General features: G+C 31.0%; 2 protein-coding genes across 7 annotated transcripts in view; both read right to left on the bottom strand.

Annotated features, from left to right (window-relative positions):
• Positions 1–833: 833 nt before the first annotated feature.
• LOC108738227 (tyrosine-protein kinase Shark) lies at positions 834–4578 on the bottom strand. Its single transcript, XM_018471537.2, has 11 exons — positions 4318–4578; positions 4125–4262; positions 3716–4071; positions 3415–3661; positions 3004–3206; positions 2807–2947; positions 2440–2725; positions 2028–2312; positions 1729–1867; positions 1350–1509; positions 834–1242 (listed from the first exon to the last, which is right to left on the bottom strand). The coding sequence occupies exons 1-11, from the start codon at positions 4397–4399 to the stop codon at positions 1036–1038; spliced, it is 2244 nt and encodes a 747-aa protein (XP_018327039.1). The 5' UTR covers positions 4400–4578; the 3' UTR covers positions 834–1035.
• A 415-nt stretch (positions 4579–4993) lies between these two features.
• LOC108738226 (segmentation protein cap'n'collar) overlaps positions 4994–14518 on the bottom strand; it is a 40548-nt gene continuing 31023 nt past the window's right edge. For 3 of the 6 annotated variants that reach the window (XM_018471534.2, XM_018471536.2, XM_018471535.2), the window contains exons 6-13: positions 14133–14394; positions 13903–14048; positions 13744–13834; positions 7540–7774; positions 6986–7115; positions 6445–6909; positions 6204–6377; positions 5921–6143 (exon numbers count right to left, since the gene is read on the bottom strand). In XM_018471534.2, coding sequence (XP_018327036.1) covers positions 5988–6143; positions 6204–6377; positions 6445–6909; positions 6986–7115; positions 7540–7774; positions 13744–13834; positions 13903–14048; positions 14133–14394 — 1659 coding nt within the window. In that variant the 3' untranslated portion in view covers positions 5921–5987. Of the gene's footprint in view, positions 6144–6203; positions 6378–6444; positions 6910–6985; positions 7116–7539; positions 7775–13743; positions 13835–13902; positions 14049–14132; positions 14395–14518 lie in introns of all 6 variants that reach the window. The other 3 variants (XM_018471533.2, XM_018471530.1, XM_018471531.2) reach the window with 3 other exon arrangements.

The raw sequence follows: 14518 nt of genomic DNA, 5'->3' as shown, positions 1-14518 counted from the left end.
CCTTACAAAAAAATGGCTTTACAGATTTTGTTCCTGTTGTCTACAGACAAAACTATTAAAATCTGGTAATTGAATTTTGAAAACATTGTAAGTTATAACACTTGTATATTTCACTGCCAAAAACTACTTTAATCTGCTTTACACATTTCAAGTCCCGAAACTGGGATAAAGACGACCCTTAGGAAAATATAACTTTACAGATTTTGTTCCTTTTGTCTATATACAAAACTGTTAAAATCTGGCAATTAAATTTGAAAAAATTGCATGTTATAACACTTGTAACTTTGACTACTAAAAATTGCCATATTTCAAGTCCTGAAACTGGGATAAGGAGGTCCCTCAGGAAAATATGCTTTTAAATATACCTAGCAAACATACATTCTTAAATTATTTTTCTTTGACGAGTCTGAGCGCTGTTTTATGTTTTTATTTTAATTAAACAAGTAAATAAAATAAAATAAACGATATAACATCCTAGATAAAATATTAAATAAAACATTACACAAAATTATTATGTACATTTATTTCAGTTTATTTTTAACTAACTCTAATAAAACACTAATATACCAGTTAAAATACTTTATTTCAATGAATAATTGAAATGAATAGCGGATCGGCCTGCTATTGTCCAACTCTTCCCCATAATTGGTCATAAAACTTACTTAAAATACGTATTGTAACTATAAAATTTAAAATATTCAAAAATGTTGTCATTAAATCAAATTTAAAAAACTTTTAGGATTAAGAGGTTTGAGATTATTAAAATAAAACATTTCTCACCGAAAAAAAGAAATATATTACAAAATGGAATGGGTTTAAAAATTACTGTAAATAAATCATCTAGATAAAATATACAATAAAATCGTTAATAAATAAAATATAAAATACTAACATATTGCTTAAAAACTTCGATATTGCTTAATACCTTAGATTCGATAGACTAAATGCATACAACAGACTGAGATACAGGCAAAATCACAAAAATTAAAAATGACATTATTAACAACAGTTAATAATTAAAAAAAAAATCACAATTTAAACGATTTGTGTTAAATTTACGTTACTAAGTATCTCTGAAAAATTCGCATAATCAGTATCGTTAGCAAAAATGTCAAACAATTCGCTAAAAGTTGGTCTTTTGTCCGAATTATATGACCAACATCTTAACATTACTTCGTAAATACGCGATGGGCAATTAGCAGGCTGAGGAAGACGCTCCCCATTTTCTATGGCTTCAATTGCCTATAATTATTTAACATAATTTAATACATTTTATGCCGATCAATATTTAAATCACATTAGCTCTAGCAAATAATATAAATTGCATTAAAAAAATTATTTTTGCTTACCTCGGCCCCTTTTCGTTCTCCATAGGGCTGTTGTCCAAAACTGTACATTTCCCACAAAGTAACTCCAAAACTCCATACATCACTTGCTAAAGAAAATGTCCCAAAATTGTATGATTCAGGGGCATACCATTTTAAAGGCCATTTCCCACCACGCATTGCTCTACAAACAATAAAAAACAAGATTACGATTTTAACTTTTTAGTTTAAATATGGCATTACTAATACTAGTTCTAATATATTTTTTGTTTTCTCAATAAATTACTGTTACAATATATTTGCATCAATATTATCAATTTAATACTGTATAAGACTTCCATAAAGTTCTTAAATGTTTTTTGTTATTTATGTGTGTTTTTGAAAACATAAACCAAATTCTCACCTGTAATATTCATGATCGGCGCCCACAGCTCTTGATAAACCAAAGTCACTTATCTTCGCTTGATACTTTGAAGCTAACAGAATGTTTCTGGCAGCTAAATCTCGATGAACGAAGCGTTGTTCTTCGAGGTATTTCATACCTGGTAATTAAAACATTGATTAGTACACTTATTAAATATAGTTTTGAGAGATTCAATTAGTTACTCACTGAGTAATTTTAATCCAACATGAAAGCTTTACAAGAAAAGCAAAGTAACAATTAAAACAATTTTGTTACACATATTTAACTGAAAAACTTACCACAGGCAATTTGAGCAGCCCAAATTTTAAATTCATGGTCTGGATTGATAGAAATTTTGTTGCAAATGATGTAAGACAACATTGAGCCCAGGGCAACTAGTTCTTGTACCATAAAGAAGGAATTTCCAACAGACAAACCAATTAACTTAACAACACAATGGTGGTTGAGCTTCATCATAACTTGTGCTTCAGACAAAAAAGCCCCTTTGTTGGTATCAATATGTTGATTCCTTAAAGTCTTAATTGCTACTTTTACTTGCTCTCCATTATTTTTAACATACATTCCTACAATAAATAAAATATGTAATGACAATAAAAATTGTTTGAACTTTTGATACTTTTTATTCTCTATTTTAATTAATATGTTGTAGCATTTTTTAAACTTGCTTATGAAATAAACATTTGTGTTTACCTTCATGAACAGATCCAAACTCTCCTTCTCCAATTATTTTGCCAAGTGTAAGGTTTTCAGGAGGAATGTAACTGTTATTTTGTAATAAGTCTCCATTAATTTCAGTAACATAATTGTTATTATTATTTAGGGATTTTGGAGTGATTTGAGTAGTAAATTTCAATGTACTTAAATGGCTAGGCAACGTATTGAAATCATTTATCTGAGCTTCTTCACCCTGGCATATTTCTTGCACTGAACGTGAAGTACTTAGTAATGTTTTCTTAGGGCGAGGCATCGTTGAACACTGAAACAACACAATAATAATTGAATATACAAACAAATAAACAAATGTAAACAGCTAGGAATATCTTTACTCTGTTCTTACCTCTGGAACAGGAGGTTTAGGTTTGGGAGGCACAGGAATTTGTAATGTTGTTGGCAAGCCATCCGGTGTAAAACTATAATAATCTACCACATGCTCAAGGGAATCCAAAAAGGGACCACTGTCGATATATAAATACTTGTCCTGAAAAACCATTACATTAAGTTCTTATTAACATGTAAACCCCAAATGATAAATACCTGTTTTCTAATAATGTAGTGATAAAACTGGTTCTCATTCACAATGGTTAAAACTGTAGCTTGGTTTCTATCACTGTATCGAATTAAAAATGCCCCATTAGTCATGCTGAATTTTTTTATTGTAGCTTCTGCTTCTTGTCTATCTAATGTCCCATGATACCAGTGATTCTTTGAAGACTTAGCAGGAGGGCTTCTATAGTTTTCTAAAATATAGATTTGTTACTTCTTTAATAGAGAAAAGCAAACAAAAAATGTTACAGGATTTTGCAAATAATTTTAATACAACAGACACAATAAAATTATATGTAACACTTTGAAAACAACTAACAAGTAAATTGAAATTAAGTAAAAAGAAATAAGAATATTAAAGGTGTCACTTGTAGTAAGTAAAAGTATATAAAAAGGAATTACCCAGAATTTCTGCACATTGAGTGTGTCCATTTTCCCTTGCAAGTTGAAAAGGCAAGTGTTCATCGTTGGTCCTTGGCAAAACTGGTGCATTAAGGCTTAATAATTCTTTAACAACATCTTTGTGTCCACGACTAGCTGCTTCATGAAGAGGAACCCAACCATTTTCTGTATTTCTAGCTTGAATATTAGCTTTACCAGATTGTACTAACAGCCTTACAGTACTAGCAAAATTATTTTGGCAAGCATACTAAAATTGATATATATCAAAAAACACAAAAACAAAATAAAAAGGAGGTATTACATGTAATGGAGTAAAGCCTGCAGTGTCCCTACAATTTACATTGGCACCATGTTCTATTAATATTGCAAGGATATCATCTTGACCTTTCATACTAGCTATATGAACTGCTGTTTGACCATCCTTATTCTTTGCTTCATGTCTATAACCAGTTTTGAGCATTTCTGAAACAACTTTGTAATTTCCTTGACTAGTTGCTCTGTGTAAAAGATTGGTACGCCCATGTCTTCTACAATTATGTGGAGGGGCCTCTCCTTTACATGGAACAGTCAACTTTAAACCATCAGCATTGATTCCATCAGAATTTTCTTGATAATACTCTATCAAACTTTCTAGTCCATGAATCTTTGTGTTTTCTTCTGTAATAACAAAAACTGTTTTTCGTGCATTATAAAAGATGATGAATACGTACGAAGTGAAAAAAATATATCGTCTGTATGTCTACGGATCTGGTAATGATTTACTTGACTGTTGTGTACTACAGATAGTACAAAATCTCCATCAGAAGTGTTACAATCACGAACCAAAAAATATCCATCACAATCTTTCCCTACAATTAACAGGTATTAGCTGAACAGAAATACTGGTAATAAATAATAATTTACTTTCAAGTAAAACACTCTCAGCAGCTTCACGAGTTAATTTTCCATGGTACCAGCAAATATTATCATCTTCTTTATTGGACATTATTACTGTTTCTTTTTAATAAAAGTAACTACCAGAACTAGTATTACGTACAGCATTAAAACAGCACAATTTTTACATGTTTTTTACACTTAATTTATTGAATTTAGATAATTTTCTTAACAAAACATAAATTCTAACAATAACAAGCAAATAATAACACAAAGCTGTCAAACTCTTATGTCAAAAATTCAAGATGGTTGACGTTATTTGAGGAATTTACTGTACAGTGCGATGCACAATAACTGTAGATGGTAAAAATACAAAAACAAGCAATATATATTGAAAAAACACTATTAACAATAAGAAGGAAGACCAAATTGACCTTATAAATAACGACTTTAATCGATAATGCTTTACAACTTCCTAAAGTACTAATTATTACACATAATTTGAGAACAGATAATTTCTTCATTTATTAAGAAAAACGTCAAGAAATTGAAAAATTTAAATGACTTTCTACACAATTAATAACCATTGATCACATTGTTTTATAAAAAAACTCAAAATTAGTCCTTTATACACCATCTTTTGCCCAAAATTAAGAAGACCAAGTTTACAGTCGTGCACGCAAGTAGTGATAAACATAAATGAATATAAATTTTCAAAATACTTTATTTGCACCAAAATACAGAATATGTATAAGACGTTTACTAGAGATCCTGGCTGGTATCGTTACCATAACTAAAATAAAATTGTTTTTGTCACAAAAAAAGAACTAATATTAAATATTTTAACCCAAATTCCATTCTAGGCGACCTGCAGTTAATTATTATAATAATAACGATACAGTATTGTAATTTAATTTTCGTTAATCAGCCATTTAAAGTTAAAAACTACGATGTATTACATACGACACTAAAGCTTTTAATTAATTAAGGCTAAATAATTACCTAAAAACTATATAGTACAGTGTTACTTACATATTAGCTATACAATGTACAAAACTTATCAATTTATAAAAAAATATTGTGTAGTTACGAATTCAAGACATGGCAATTTTCATTTAACAACAAGTACGGATGTTAATTACTGAGAAGAATTAGGAATCTGTGAACTTTTACCAATTATTCACAAAGGGCTCTGTTAAAACTTGGGACTATATAATAGTAGGTACTAACTGGCATGTATTGAATAATAGTAGAAGTACTTACATACTAAAGTACAACCCACAACCTACCACCTCACTAGATGCATCACATTCATTCGCTATAATACAAGAAAGGCAAAGTGATCACCTGACATTGGTTACTGTTAGAAAAATATACCTTTAAAAACATCATCTCATCAACGTATCAAATTAATTAATCAATCAATCAAAAGAACCAAATTCATTCGGAAAAAAAAAATTAAAACGAAAAATAAACATTTTCTTCTGTATTAGCTGACCTCTAACAACAACTAACTACAAAACTGTCCGTTTCGTAAAAATACAAGGATATTACGAACGAAAAAACCTCATTAAATAGGTAATGTAACGTAGATCTGGTTGAGCAAAATTTCAAACATGCGATTCAACGAAAAAATTAAAGTATAATTAAAATAATAAAAGGATAAAACTTTTCGCCTATTATCACAATATTGTTTTTGTTCATTCTTTGTGACCTTGCGATGGTGGCGGGTCCTTTCGCTCAGAATTCGACAAACTATTATTTGTTCTTGGTACTATTAAAATGGACCCATCTGCAGATGTCTGTAGGCTGTATTGGTATGGAGAATACGGATTACCATCGGGATCTCTTAAATTCTAAAAAATATGAACCATGTTAGTCTATTCTTTATGTTTTGTAAAAGAAAAACAAATTACCTGAAATACATGTCGGTAAAGTTGCTGATATTTGTCTTTCATCCTCTGGCACTCTTGCATCATGTACTCGTGTTCATTTGCAATTCTCATTTTCCGGTCTCGTATTTCCTTAACTTCATCAGCAAGATTTAATATCTGATCAAGTTTCCTTTTTCTGCAGTTTTGGGCAGCAACCTGGAGCATTAAAAATAATTCACTATAAAAACTCAACATTCAAAGCCACTTGCACTTCAGAAATTACCTTGTTCTTCCCTCTTCTTCTTATATCTCTGATAAGACTGAGCTGAGTTTCACTCAAATCGTATTTGGACAATCTTTCGTTGAATTCATCCATTGGCAAGTTTATAATATCATCAACTGAAATTGGAACATTTAAAGCTCTAGCTTTCTTCTCATCTCTGGTGAGATGTTCTTCGTCAGATTTTTTGCCTTTTAACTTATCACGAGAAACTGGCCTTTGCATTGCGCCAGCATTTTCACTTGGAAGATGGTACGTATGGTTGTGTTGAATGTGATCCAATGGGTTCCTTCCAAGCTGGCTCTGTCTAGCCAATTCCATACTACAGGAATACTTCATTTCTGGAATCTTCGGTCCAACGGCACCTTCTGTATGATTTGGACTATGATAAGGGGTACTACTTGGGTCTTTGTATTCGTATTTGACCGGGGTTGGAGGCTGAGAGATCGAATTAGTAGTCCCTTGTTCCTTTAACAGAAAAAATAAGCAAACAATCGTTAGTTGGGTTTGAAATTACCTTTTTTTAATAATCGTAACTACCTACCTGGAAATATCTCTTCCCAAACATTTGGTGCTTCTTTTGGGCGACAGGCTGTAATCTTGCCGACTCAGTACTTCCCAATGAATTAGTATGTTGACGACTCGTGTAACTATAGTCAAAAGGTCTGTATTTCCTATAAATAAAGCCCAAGAAATAAGTTTCAAGAAATCTTAATGGGAACGTAATTTCAAGGAGAGAACACAGATTCCAAAAAAAAATTTGGGACAAATGATGTATTATTGGTTTGACTGTGAATAACTGAAACATTTTTTTTTTTAATATGGACATCATAGAATACTGAAAATGTACGTAATGATATGTTCCATCCCCTAGTTCAAACCAGTAGGTATCTGTAGACTCAATTTTGTACCCTAAGATGATCAGGTACCAAAAAAAAACATTTCAGAACAGTTTACCAAACATCAGAATAAAATAAATACATTTCTGGACAACTTCGTTCAAAATCCAATGATTGAAATAAATTTAAAAGATAGATAGAGATAGATTAAGTCAGGAAAGGTAGAAAATCGTCATGGAATAAAAAATAAGAAACTTACGTATTGTGATAGTCGACAACATATTGGTCCCCAGAAGTATGTCCCGAATCGGAGCCTCCATCACACCACTCCCCATCGGATGGGACCCTTTCAGAACCCATTGAACTGACCGCACTATCACTGGACGTATCCATACGTTCAATATCAGCTCTGGACATTGATGACGCCCCAGTACCATTCATACTTAGGTTTGTGATAGCGTTATTGCCATCTAGCATACGCATCGTATACATTCCTGGAATAAAGAGGTCCAATTTTGCCTTTTTATTATTTTAACTTATAATTATATGTAATTAATTAATTAATTAAAACCAAAGATCCCCTCTTTTTGCTAAACCACACTAGTTTTTGGAATAAGGTGGTCTTTCCAAGGACTTAAGTTTATTGCAAGGTACAAAATATTTGGCCCTTTACGTCCTTATTTGGGTTTCCTCTCATATACGAAGTGTTCGTAGAAAAATATCAAATACAATGTTTTAATCAGAAGTTACTTTGTTAAGTAAGTTTATTCAAGCAGGCAGAAGAAAAATATTACAAATTATTTTGCGACACATTGCTAGATCTTTTATTATCATTTTCATTTAGGATTATCAAGAAAAGAACAAAAAGTATCGTTTATGGCGCTCAAAGTTCGAAGAAAATAAATTTTACGACCATTAGATTTTTTTTTTCAAACGCTAATAAAATAATAATGTCTGTCAAGCATCGACAATAAAAATGAACAAATATAAACAGTGTGTTTATGGGGAAATTGAAAATGACCTTAACCCAATTATCTAATAATCTTAGAGCTTTTATTATATCATTTCTTTTTAATACGAAATTGTTCAGATAAAAATTACTTTACACAGTGAAAACGTTATCTGCTTTGGACCTTAAAAAATAAGGTGGTAAGAAAATTTTATTTTTTTTTTTAATTTACCGAAAGACGATAAATGCATTAGTTTAAACAAAATACGTTTGTACATGTGTTTGTACGCATGTAATAGAATACTTAAGTTGAAAGTTTTTCTTATCAATAAATTACGACACAACTACGTAATTCTGCCAACTCGAAGGGATAAAATGTAAGTAATTTTTCCCTTAGGATTCGATTTTCGCTTTGGAGAAGCGACTTAAGTATATTTATACGGACTGTGCGCATGCTTAAGAATTATTGCTGAAAATAGTAAAACTTACTGACTGAATGGTTCGTTGTCTATGACGTACAAGAACAACAACAACAACAACAAGGACAGGTACAACTACAACAACAACAAGAACAATGGTTGCAGCAAGAGCAGCAGGAACAACAATTTTCCTCAAAACAAACAGAATTTTTCATTCCGAACAATTCTTTACAGACGAAGATGTTTCCCTGGTACATGATAAGCACGCACTAATAAAATTCACAAAATTATGTCCCACTGGTTAGTTCGCGTTGATAGTGTTCTCTTATCAGCTATATATAGCTCGTGGATAACCCCATGTATATTCTGACTCAGCACTTCTATTTATTACTTCGCCACTGACTTTCTTTTTTTTTTTCCTTTCGAGTATCTAATAAACTCTCTCAAATTTCAGACGTAACTAAATAAGTACACACACAGCGTAGGTGACGACTCTTATCACTCATCGCTTGCCAGGCCATTGTCTTATCACCGAATATCTTAATAGCATAAAATAATAATAAAAAAAAACCAAAACGCATACACATTCGGTTCGGTATTTTTTATCGACGGACCTACGGTCTAATATAGTATATATTTAGATCTATCTGATGATTGTGAAAAAATTTCGGCAGCGTTCCCGTTGTTCATGAAAAATTAGAACACATATTTTTAACTTTAAACTTTAGAATTAGACACAAAAATGACTAATCGCCAGTGTAGAGTAATATACATTTCACTCCCAAAGTATTAACTGTTTGTTACCTCATGATAATGAATTGGATGACATAGCAAAAACAATATATAAAACTTTTATATACAACACTATACAGTATGACACAAGCGCCTACATAATGTACGCATAGCTGAAACTAATGTTAAAATTCTTTTACGCTGTTAAATGTTATTTTGAGAAATATGAATAATTCCTTTGACGTTAACTATTTGTCAATTGTACTTTGTGTGATAAGTATTCAGGTGCAGATACATATGTATGTATAAACTGTTATTCAAGTAGTAATTGTTATCACGTAATTTTAACTGGTGTTGTTTTACGCAGAATTTAAATAAGTAACGCGAATACCGTTTATAATTTTCTCCTACGTGAACGTGTGGCTACAGAAAAATTCGAATCAAATCTTATTTCTTCTTGTAATAATTTTTTTTTTGTTTTGTCGACTATTTTTTTCAGTAATGTGTATGAACTACATTTGTCTCATAAGAAATATCAACAATTTTTCTGTTATCTACAAATGTTGTCACAAGTATGTACATTTATTGCAATATAAACTCTTCAAGCATGATTTATTTAATTTTCGATAATGTACGAATTTTGATCTCTGTAAAATTGTTTATCATATCAGGCGGAGATAAGGAAAAAATTGTAATGAAAAAGAGCAATGAAATTGATCATTTCAATTAATGTAATTAATTGTGAAGCACAAATAATAAAGTTAGAGGTTGATTGGACACGCACTTGCGTTCTTTCCTATCTCGAACAAATCTTTAAAATTCCCTAACTATTTACGATCTAATACAGGCCTACATCTGTCCTAGTTAATTCCTGTTCTTACTTTTAGTATGTCTCTAACTAACTGTTGAAGATTGGAAGGATTTCTTGTACAAATTTGATGATTACGCGTTACTTAAAAAAGCTTACGCATCGATCGAGCTTTTTCAGATATATTACATATTCTCTACATATTTCGCAAAATTTTTCGTTAATTTTGTTAATAATAGATTTTTCTACGATTTACTGTTAAATCATGATCCTTTTTGATCGAAAAAAAATCGTACAAAGGCCCAAAACTAACATAAAAACACGAAACTCACAGTATAAAGCTTTTGTTTCATTTTGTTCGCATGTACAAGGAATCAAATTTGATATTCGTTGATAGTCGTTATGAACACATAATCCTATATAATATCGTTTTCATACCGAAAATAAGACATAGATATAGTTACACAAACGTTATAAACAATTAAAAAAAAATTATTGAACGGGACAATTTAAAACAAATGTTACAATTGAGCTGTAATTGCGGTTTCATTGAAGTAAACTGATGAATATTCATCTTTAAATGATGTTTTTCATGTAGACGTAGTTAGAGATGCTAATTTATATCTTTCTTTTTACAATAAATTAAACCAAAATTAGTTGTATAGTATATAGGCAACCCAACATACAGCAAATATTACAACTCTAATAAAAACTACAAAGAAAGTCAGAAAACATTTTTTTCACGAAAGTAACACTTTTATGTGAAACTGAATACTATTCAAACCATCAAATATTACTATGAAATAATTACATACTTGGAAATATTTTTAAAAACATCATTTTGTAAAATTTGATTGAAAAACCCTTATAAGTTTTTATTTGGAGCTGTTAATAAAGTATTTGGTCACTAATTGCAGTTAATTAGTCAAGTTTTCTTGATTAACGCCCAAAATACGACGTTCATAAAAATACACAAACGTTATCAGCAATTATATAAAAATTTATTGAAATTTTTGTCGAGGCGCCGGGACAATTTAAAACAAATTCTACAATTGAGCTATAATTGCGATTTCATTGAAGTAAACGGATGAATATTCATCTTTAAATGATGTTTTCCATGTAGACGTAGTTAGGGATGCTAATTTATATCTTTCTTTTTACAATAAATTAAACTAAAATTTGTTGTATACTATATAGACAACCCTTCATACAGCAAATAATTAAAACGTTAATAATAACCAAAAGAGAGTTAGAAAATATTTCTTCACACGAAAGTAACTCTTTTACGTGATACTGAATACTATCCAAACCATCAAATATTATTTATAAATAATTACATACTTGGAAATATTTTTAAAGATATGATTTTGTAAACTTTGGTTGAAAACCTTTACACATTTTTATTTGGAGCTGTTGATAAAGTATTGAATTAGTAATTACAGTTAATTAGTCAATTTTTGTTGATGAATGCCCAAAATACGACGTCCATGAAAATACACGAACCGTATAAGTAATTAATAAAAAAATTATTAAAAATTTTGGTGGAGGCGCCGGGACAATTTAAAACAAATGTTACAATTGAGCTATAATTGCGATTTCATTGAAGTAAACTGATGAATATTCATCTTTAAATGATGTTTTTCGTGTAGACGTAGTTAGGGATGCTAATTTATATCTTTCTTTTTACAATAAATTAAACTAAAATTAGTTGTATAGTATATAGGCAACCCAACATACAGCAAATATTACAACTCTAATAAAAACTACAAAGAAAGTCAGAAAACATTTTTTTCACGAAAGTAACTCTTTTACGTGATACTGAATACTATCCAAACCATCAAATATTACTATGAAATAATTACATACTTGGAAATATTTTTAAAAACATCATTTTGTAAAATTTGATTGAAAAACCCTTATAAGTTTTTATTTGGAGCTGTTAATAAAGTATTTGGTCACTAATTGCAGTTAATTAGTCAAGTTTTCTTGATGAATGCCCAAAATACGACGTCCATGAAAATACACGAACCGTATAAGTAATTAATAAAAATTTATTTAAAATTTTGGTGGAGGCGCCGGGACAATTTAAAACAAATGTTACAATTGAGCTATAATTGCGGTTTGATTGAAGTAAACTGATGAATATTCATCTTTAAATAATGTTTTCCACGTAGACACAGTTAGAGATGCTAATTTATATCTTTCTTTTTACAATAAATTAAACTACAATTTGTAGTATAACATATAGATAACCCTTCGTACAGCAAATAATTTAAACATTAATAATAACTACAAAGGAAGTTATAAGACGTTTTCCCTCACGAAAGTAACTTTTCTACATGAAACTCTATAGTATCCTCCAACAAATTATCAAATATTACGTAGAAATAATTAATTAATTTCAATCAGTATGATATAAGAACAAGTGAATGAGCTTTGATGAAAATCTGTTTTTACGAAAACGAAGGAAATAATTCATACTTTCGGGTTCTTTTTAACCAATTTTCAAACGTAGACCAACATAACTTCGTCGCAATTTTTAGTGGTTCAGGTCAATTTCAATTTGTATAATATTAGTGTAAATAAGTACAAGGTGATCTTCGTTTTGATGAAAAAGTATTTTTAACAAAAGTGAAAGAAAATAATTTCTTGTACTTTAACTAATTTTCAAAATTGGACACTTTCGGACTTTATAGTGATTCAGGCCAATTTCAATTTGTATTATACATACCAAGCAGGATGTCGTAAGGAATAAGTACCTAACGTGACCTCCTGTACTTTAAAGAAAACGTATCTTTGCGAAAACCAACGAAATGATTCGTAATCTCGGGTTCTTTTTAACCAATCTTCAAATTTTGAACAAGCAAAATTTCGCACTTTACAATCGTTTAAACCAATTTCGATTTGTATGATACATACTCAGCAGGATGTTGTAAGGAGTAAGTACCGAGGTGACCTGTACTTTAAAGAAAACGTATCTTTGCGAAAACCAACAAATGATTCGTAATTTCGGGTCCTGTTTAACCAATCTTCAAATTTTGAACACGCAAAATTTCACACTTTACAGTGGTTTAAGCCAATTTTAATTTGTATGGTACATACCAAGCAGGATGTCGTAAGGAATAAGTACCTAAGGTGACCTGTACTTTAAAGAAAACGTATCTTTGCGAAAACCAACGAAATGATTCGTAATTTCGGGTTCTTTTTAACCAATCTTCAAATTTTGAACAAGCAAAATTTCGTACTTTACAGTCGCTTAAGCCAATTTCAATATGTATGATACATACTCAGCAGGACGTAGTAAGGAATAAGTACCAAAGTGACCTGTGTTTTAAAGAAAACCTATTTTTGCGAATACCAACGAAATGATTCGTAATCGGACACTTTCCAATGATTCAAAATTTTCTGTCCATTCTGGCCAATTGTCAGATTTGGACCATCAAAATTTCGCACTTTAGAATGGTTCAGGCCAATTTCAATTTGTACCATATGCGCCCAAATGCTTGTCAGTTTATATGACAAAAAAAATAAAAGATAATGACAACAGTGACTTACCCTCGTTCATTGCCATGTCCATTAACTGCAAGTCTTCGTCGTTGAGAATTGATGAAAGGAACCCATCAGTCTGATTTATTTCGGAGCCATTCTGAAACAAGAAAACAAAGAATTAGAGCAACATATAGATACATTAAAAAAATGTTTATTTCAACCAACCTGATAGTACATTATGTCGTGGGATGGTTCGACCTTGTAATGAGGAGTTGGGGCAGATTCACCCATTGGTTCACTACTATTTGTGAGATTCATAGAAGTGGCTACGGCGTTACCCAAATTCGTACCTCCTGCAAAAAATACTTTGGCTGCAGAAAGTCAAAATAATTAAACTGAAACGACGAAATCGGAACAATCTAAAACTACCACCGACAGGAATAAAATGGACAAACCTATATTGGCGTATGGTACAGATGAATTTAGATCGCCCATGGGTGGTGTAAGGGTAGCATTATGAAGAAGAACCCCTCGTGCTGCATCGGGACCATAGCCCATGTTGTGCGAGTGAGGATGGCTGTAATTGTGCAATGCGTGATGATGGCTGAAGGGATGAGGCATTGCGTTCGAGTCACTGGGGTTTGGCAAGCTCAATAAATTTGCCAGATCTTGCCATCTTTGTTCCATGCTCATGGTACGAACAAATGGCATACGGCCCTGAAAAAAATCATCGTAAGATCTTCAACCCGAAAACATCCACTTCTTTTATCTTGAACTAGAGAAACATACATCTAACACTCCTGTTTTTGACCTTAATAATGTCTCTAACTAAGACTAAGAA

Source organism: Agrilus planipennis, unplaced genomic scaffold, assembly GCF_000699045.2.
Source record: "Agrilus planipennis isolate EAB-ADULT unplaced genomic scaffold, Apla_2.0 scaffold88, whole genome shotgun sequence".
Lineage (NCBI taxonomy): Eukaryota > Metazoa > Arthropoda > Insecta > Coleoptera > Buprestidae > Agrilus > Agrilus planipennis.
Note: the sequence above shows the minus strand (reverse complement) of the source record. Positions and strands in the feature narration are given on the sequence as shown.

What these genes read in the sequence shown, in the direction of transcription:
- LOC108738227 (XM_018471537.2), bottom strand. Translation starts at nt 4,399, where the DNA reads ATGTCCAATAAAGAAGATGATAATATTTGCTGGTACCATGGAAAATTA. An exon ending in CAGGCTTTACTCCATTACAT is followed by an intron (nt 3,662 to 3,715) that starts GTAATACCTCCT and finishes TATCAATTTTAG; the next exon opens with TATGCTTGCCAAAATAATTT. An exon ending in ACTACATTATTAGAAAACAG is followed by an intron (nt 2,948 to 3,003) that starts GTATTTATCATT and finishes ATGGTTTTTCAG; the next exon opens with GACAAGTATTTATATATCGA.